The sequence below is a fragment of the Gadus morhua genome, chromosome 3 (assembly GCF_902167405.1).
Source record: "Gadus morhua chromosome 3, gadMor3.0, whole genome shotgun sequence".
Taxonomy (NCBI): domain Eukaryota; kingdom Metazoa; phylum Chordata; class Actinopteri; order Gadiformes; family Gadidae; genus Gadus; species Gadus morhua.
The window spans coordinates 4,436,850-4,444,349 of record NC_044050.1 but is presented as its reverse complement, the minus strand read 5'-3'; the positions used below and the strand labels follow the sequence as shown (position 1 = coordinate 4,444,349).

The window sequence follows — 7,500 nt, the reverse complement described above, 5'->3', positions numbered from 1 at the left end:
AGGGAGAGAGGGGAGAGGAGGTGCTGGAGAGAGAGAGGGGAGAGGAGGTGCTGGAGAGAGAGAGAGGGGAGAGGAGGTGCTGGAGTGAGAGAGGGGAGAGGAGGTGCTGGAGAGAGAGAGGGGAGAGGAGGTGCTGGAGAGAGAGAGGGGAGAGGAGGTGCAGGAGAGAGAGAGGGGAGAGGAGGTGCTGGAGAGAGAGAGGGGAGAGGAGGTGCTGGAGAGAGAGAGGGGAGAGGAGGTGCTGGAGAGAGAGAGGGGGGAGAGGAGGTGCTGGAGAGAGAGAGGGGAGAGGAGGTGCTGGAGAGAGAGAGAGGGGAGAGGAGGTGCTGGAGAGAGAGAGGGGAGAGGAGGTGCTGGAGAGAGAGAGAGGGGAGAGGAGGTGCTGGAGAGAGAGAGGGGAGAGGAGGATGCGAGGAGGGAGAGAGGGGAGAGGAGGTGCTGGAGAGAGAGAGGGGAGAGGAGGATGCGAGGAGGGAGTCTTCTTTAAGGACAAAAAACCAAGGTGAGAAACAGGACCCGGGCAAATCTATAATGAGGGAGACTAGATTAGAAAAGAGAGGGGGTGAGAAAGAGAGATAGACAGGGTGTGACAGAGAGAGAGTCAGAGAGAGAGAGACAGGTAGAGAGAAAAAGGGATTGTGATAGATAGAGAGAGACTGAGATAAAGAGAGTGAGATATCAAGAGAGATCGAGAGAGACAGAGAAAGAGACAAAGGGAGAGAGAGAGAAAGAGAACGAGCGAGCGAGCGAGAGAGAAAGAGAGAGAGAGAGAGAGAGAGAGAGAGAGAGAGAGAGAGAGAGAGAGAGAGAGAGAGAGAGAGAGAGAGAGAGAGAGAGAGAGAGAGAGAGAGAGAGAGAGAGAGAGAGTGGGAGGGAGGGAGGAGATAATGCAAGGGAAAGAAAAAGGAGAAAAATGGGGAAGGGAGGAGCGGAGACAATTTGAGATGTGTGGTTTTCGGAGCGTGAAAAGTCATTCCGTGTCCATAAAAATCTTTCCGATATGGGGAGGGCAGCAAGGTCAGCATCTATCCCGGGCTGAAGGAGGCTTTTCTAGGGCACTTCTGCAGGCCATTCTGCATTGGCTTAACCACCACCCATCAGGGAGGGAGGGAGCAGGAGGCGGAGGGAGCGGGAAGGAAGGGAGACACATTGGCAGGCTGGGGGAGAGCTGCACCGACCAACCAAAAACACCAGCACCAAGATTAAGTACATAATTGCAGGTTGTGTCTGTTTTGATAGCTGGGGTGTACTGACAAGATGAACAAAGGATCTATCTGTCAGCCCATTCTGTTTGTCATGAAGGACACAGAGTTGTAGATTAAATAACGCTCAACAGAGAGACATGGCATCTATGAACACACTCGGTTTCAACATGTTGAGCTGATTGCCTCACACTCCATAAATGTGTACGCGTACAGTGCCATAACTTTCCCCGTGCCATCGATCGAAACATATTTACAAATGGTAATATTACACTGTTTAGTATTCAGTAATACTGCAGGATGGCCTTCTTACCAATAGAAGAAAAAAAAACATACTGACAGTGAACGTAGGAAAACAATGACAAGATGGAGAATCAGAGAGGGAAGGAGAAAAAGTATTTTCCTTCTGGTACATTTGACCAAGGGGAACCCCTGCCATTAACCATGTTGGGCTAGAGACGTGAGCCACCCAGATCTACCTTAATACCGACCATTAGAGCAAGGCCCACCCTGGCCTACCAGACTCATCCAGAAGCCTAGCACCGGCCCACATCACTCATTTAACAATTAAAATGACATACACAAAGTGGGCCAAATATAAATATTAAATTGAATCTTGTGTTACCTTTTGAAGTTCAAATACAACCGTATTCTGTCCTATTTTGATCGACCAGATAATATCCTATTAACTAGGAAGGAAGGCACTCGGGTGGCCAGGCTCTTCCCTCGCCACGCTCCTGCACCCAATCAGCGCTGGATCTGCACCTGAGCTGATGCTGATCTGCACCTGATCTGCATCTGATCTGCAACGGATTTGCAGCTGATCTGAACCTGATCTGATCCTGCTCTGCAACTGACTAGCCCCTGATCTGAACCTTTTTTTAACATGTCATGTACATTTAGAAAGGCATATCAAATACATTGCAGTCTCACATCCGTATATTTTCATTAAAACATTAAAGATTTTTAACTGGCATGCTAATTTTCGTTTGGAAAATGTCCTGAAAATGTGTGTGGTGGAATGTGTGCTGTAACGTGTCCCTTTTGCATTCCACTTCTAGTTCACATCTTCACCCCACTCTCTCCCTATCACAGTAACTGTTATTGGAGTTCCTGTACTGTAAAATTGGTGCTTTCATGGCCACTGCACCTGACAATACAAATGAACTGAAGAGAAACAGAGAGAGAGAGTGACAGAGAGAGAGAGCGAACGGGAAAGAGAGAGAGAGAGAGAGGAGGGGTGAGTGGGATAGAGCGGTTAAATAGAGGGGTAGTCAACAGACATATATGACGGAACAGAATGTAGCAGACAGGGAAGAGGAAGGAGCACACGAACTGAGAGAGATAGGAGAAGCACAAAGGAAGATACAGTGTGGAAGACGAGGGGAACGAAGGGTTAACGAGGCTCACTGTGAAGGGAAGAGCCATACTTCATACTATGACTACTTAAAAAAAAAGAAAAAAAAAAAAAAAAAAAAAAAAGAGATACAGTGGGCTCTACAGAGGGATGGGTGTCATGTCTACGTGCAGTCCACATTTAGTTTTCCATCGTTTTCCAAACCCACATGTGTAGGTTTTGGCTCGCTCAAAAAACCCTAAATTGTGTGTGTGTGTGTACGTGTGTGTGTGTGTGGGGGGTGGTGGGTGTGCGTGTGGCTGTGGCTGTGCATGTTTGTGTGTGTGTGTGTGTGTGTGTGTGTGTAAGTGTGTGTGTAAGTGTGTGTGTGTGTGGGTGGGGTGGTGGGTGTGGCTGTGCATGTTTGTGCGTGTGTGTGTGTGTGCATTGGTATGTGTAAGTGTGTGTGTGTGTGTGTGTATGGGGGGGGTGGTTGAGGCTGTGCATGTTTGTGCGTGTGTGTGTGCACGTGTGTGTGGACATGTGTGTGTGCGTGTGTGGGTTTGCATGTGTTTTTGTGCAAGTGTGTGTGCATGTGTGTGTGCATGTGTGTGTGGGTGTTTGTGTGCATGTGTGTGTCTGTGTGTGTGTGTGTGTGTGTGTGTGTGTACGTGTGTGTGTGTGCATGTGTGTGTGTGTGTGTCTATGTGTGCGTATGTTTCTGTGTGTTTCTGTGTGTGTGTGTGTGTGTGTGTGTGTGTGTGTGTGTGTGTGTGTGTGTGTGTGTGTGTGTGTGTGTGTGTGTGCGCGCATGTGTGCTTGTGTGTATGTGTGTGTGTGTGTGTGTGTGTGTGTGTGTGTGTGTGTGTGTGTGTGTGTGTGCGTGTGAGTGTGTGCGTTTGTAACCCAGTTATGGACCGGTCTCCCATTCAGACCTGTGCATCCCACTGTTGTCCGTGCTGGGAGTCAGATATAGGTTCAGTGTATGATTCATAAGAGCAACAGCTGCTCATGACTCACTATTTGGATGTTTCTTTGAATTTCTGCTTTTAGTTCAACCCACAACACAGACTTTATGAAACAGGTATCCGATCTTTGACGTCTGTTTGTAGTTGTTGGGTTTATTAGAATAGGTCGACTAAGAGCAAAACTTTGTTTGGCGCCTGTGTTGATTTCTGAAAGGGGTACACTTGTAGATCCCTAATGGAAAGTGTCTATTTTGAATTAAACAAGATGCACAACATGTTACTTCCATGAGAGTGACTAGTTGAGGTAGATTTAAGTAAAACTTTTTCTATTCAATGGTACCTTACCAGCGCCTGAGGGTTTCTGGACAGTACCAGCTGAAGTTTCCATTCATATTTGCAATCATAACTGTCCATCAACCTCTGTATGAAGACAATGCTGGAGAAACGGCACAAGCAATAACTACAAATAAAGACACCAAGGGAGCTTAATTTCCTCCTGCCACCGTTCCTTAGAGGCATATTCCTCCCCTCCCCATCCGCACCAAAACAAATAGACAGCCTGTTCTCTGACTCTCACGTCATAAACACGGGGCTCTACTCCAGTGTGTCTGCGTCTGCACGTTGAAGACAGACAGAGACATATGCACCGGATTAATCGTCCTAATAATGTTAAGGCTACTGATATATGTAGAAATAAAGCCTCCAAATTGTGCAAATACCTCTACCATCACCGTATTACAGGTACACGAAGATCCATAAACCAGCCACCCTATCCCAAACACAACGAACGCTATAGAAAATGATCCATTTATCAAACCAACGTTGGCTTCCCCCTGGAACTTGTGTGTGTGTGTGTGTGTGTGTGTGTGTGTGTGTGTGTGTGTGTGTGTGTGTGTGTGTGAGTGTGTGTGTGTGTGTGTGTGTGTGTGTGTGTGTGTGTGTGTGTGTGTGTGTGTGTGTGTGTGTATGTGTGTGTGTGTGTGTGTGTGTGTGTGTGTGTGTGCCACACGCATGCCCCTCACACACTCAGGAGCAGTGACAGCAGCAGAATCAGAAGCGACTTGAGGAAGTCTCGGAATCAGTTTCTGTTTTGTATTTAATTTGAATTACAACTGCATCAATCAGATCAAAAACAAACTTTTAACGGGTTTGTCGAATGATGTCGTCATTGGTGCAATCTCCCTGGACTAGAACCAACCAGGAGAGGTCCTCCCAAAAGGGGTGTGAGTTCTATGTTAGAATACAGGTTCTACCCACTGGTACACTAACTATGGAGGCGTCATGCCTTGCAGCTACCCCAGCTCCATTCCCACTTCCCTCTCAGTTGTCATTGTCCTTTTCATTACGGCCCAAAAAGAAAAAAATCTATATTTGTTCTTGGCTCTTCACACTATGATTGGCCCATGGTGAGTATCCAGCTCTCAAGCAATGCTCAGAAATTGCCCCCTACGGGCTGAGCCTCTCAGGACATCCACCTGCACATAAACAATCCCAGCTAACGCATTAGGACAACCAAATTGTCAACTGTCATGTAAACACCATAGCGGATCATGTATGCGATTAGGAGAGATTGCTTCATGAGAGGTTCATGTCAAGTGAAACCACCTGAAGTAGAGATATTCAACCTCGGTTGGAAACTCTGATGGCATTCATGTAAGCAGGCAGTAATCATTATGTAAATGCCTTAATCAGAGTACGACCTTAATCTGATTATGCAGTCTCAATCGAACAAAGGTAAATGTAAATGTAATGACAGGGTGCATAGGTAACGTTGTATAGTCCCCATGAATTTGTGCCAAGTGTGTGTCTGTGTGCGTATGCATGTGTGTGTATGCTTGCGTGATGTGCGTGCATGTGTGTGTGCTAGTGCAAATCAACCTGCCTGAAGTTCATTATTAGAATCAATGATTGACTATTTTCCTCTCCACTCTTTCTCCAAAATCACAATTTGCTCCCCCCTCTCTCCTCCCCCCCTCTCTCCTCCCCCCTCTCTTCTCCCGCCCCATCTCCCCTTTAGATGTGCCCTTGATCGAACACTCGCTGCTGCGACTCCTCCTCTACATCTTCTTTCCTCCATCTATAACATATCGATTCGTTCTGGTGTTAAGGACAGTTTTGTCTCTTTCTCCTTCTTGTTTCCTTCTCTCTCTTACTCTGTGTCCTCCATTGATCTGGTTCTACTAGTGAGAAGAATCCTCTCTGACTCTCTCTCTCTCTCTCTCTCTCTCTCTCTCTCTCTCTCTCTCTCTCTCTCTCTCTCTCTCTACCTTTCTCTTCCTCTACCTCTCTCTCTTTGACGTTCCCCCTCTCTCTATCTACCTCTCTCTCTCTAGCCACATTGATTAGGTCTGGTGTTGAGCAGAATTGCCTACTTAGACTCAAAGTAAAAAGCCTCTAAGTGTTTTTCATGTTTTCTCTCCTTCTGCTGGCTCGGCTCCAGTGTCTCTCTCTCGCCTCCCCCTCTCCCCGATCCTTTGGCTTGCAGTGAGCGAGCGCCTGTCGATGGGACTGGCGTCGCTGCTGTCTCTTTGCAGAGATGCATCCTGACTCTTTGTGTTTGCTCGGTGATGGCTGTGGCGTCGTCAGGGCTCCTCAGCCCGCGGTGAGCTTCCTCCTCTCTCTGTGCAGCAGGTTGGCGCTCGGGGAGAGGAGGCATTGATTGTCTTGTGAGGAGTATCTCATTTGTTCAAGAGACAAGAAGTGTATTAATTAGCCGATGTTGAATACTATTATGTTACGATATATAGTTATTTTCATTTTGAACTATAGTAAACCTTAAGCTACGGTAACCTTTCACACAGATAGCCGTAAAGAAGGAATGACATATTGAGAGCAGTACAGAAGGGCAATCTATAGAAAGCAGACCATTATTTTGTGTTTTTATGAATGCCAGCTCCCTCAATAGCCGGTGAATGTGCTCAGTCTATTGTTTTACACTTGACACTGTTCATCCAAAAAGAACCCTCCGAAACTCAAACCGAGCATGCCTCTCCAAAACAGATCTGAAAAAACAAGAGTCAGCTCAAGACATCCTTGGCTGATTCAAAACCAACAATAAGTGTTAAATTGATGCATTCCCTTGCAAATTTTTTTTTGGAAAAATACAAATAACATGAATAAATCATGATGCGAAAGTCCGGACTTGGCCTTTAAATGCAGCCGGAGCTATCTCCTACTCAGATAAATCGAACAGCACTTTTGTTACGTTGCCTCTCAATGAATAAATAAAAACATGACATTAGAGCTTAACATCTATTTTTCATTGGATCGGAAATTAATATACCGAGATATTGTTAGCCGAGGAGAACTGCTTGCATCAATATACAGCCCAGATGGAATGACACCTTTAAGAATCAAGCTCTGGGATGAAGGGAAAGCCAGCGGTTTCTCAGAAACACTGACAGGGGGGTGAGCAGTGTTCAACGCACATTATTAAACCTCCATAGGTACTCGATGGATCAAAAGATCAAAAGACACACAGACATCTCTCTATCTGTGTTTCTGCCTTTCCATTCTACATCCTATTCCTCTCAAGGAACAGCTGTTGCTGATTAGTCCAGAGAATGGATGAAGACAGAATACTAGCCATCTTTCAAGTGGAAATGGGAAATAATAAGTGAGGTATGTCCAATGACAACGTAGGCTGTGCACCTCGCCCCAGCCCCTCCGAGTTCCTGTGCCGACTCAGAAGGCGAGCTTCCCATGATGCACCTATGAGTAATAAGACCTTATTTACCATGAGTTACATGCAAGTACAACCGAGCTGCATAGTCCAACTCATCCACCTCCTCCTCCTCCTCCTCCTCTTCGTCAGAGTCCAGGGGCAATGGGTTGTCGTTGGGATGGCTTGATGGGGTCTGGGATTGGTCAATGATGGATGATGGGCAGGGGGGGGAGGGCATGGGAGAACCTATCGGAGAACAGATCCAAAAGGTAAAGAAAAATGAACTCAATGGAATAACAATGGAGGAAGAAATCAAATCTAATACAAAGA

At 46.4% G+C, this 7,500-nt stretch overlaps 1 protein-coding gene across 9 annotated transcripts in view; it reads right to left on the bottom strand.

Moving 5' to 3' along the window:
- tenm3 (teneurin transmembrane protein 3) overlaps nt 1–7,500 on the bottom strand; it is a 138,976-nt gene that overhangs the window by 105,843 nt on the left and 25,633 nt on the right. For 8 of the 9 annotated variants that reach the window (XM_030351663.1, XM_030351666.1, XM_030351665.1 and 5 more), the window contains exon 2: nt 7,243–7,416. The exons of the other annotated variant lie outside the window; for it this stretch is intronic. In XM_030351663.1, coding sequence (XP_030207523.1) covers nt 7,243–7,408 — 166 coding nt within the window. In that variant the 5' untranslated portion in view covers nt 7,409–7,416. The remainder of the gene's footprint in view (nt 1–7,242; nt 7,417–7,500) is intronic. 9 annotated transcript variants of the gene reach the window in all.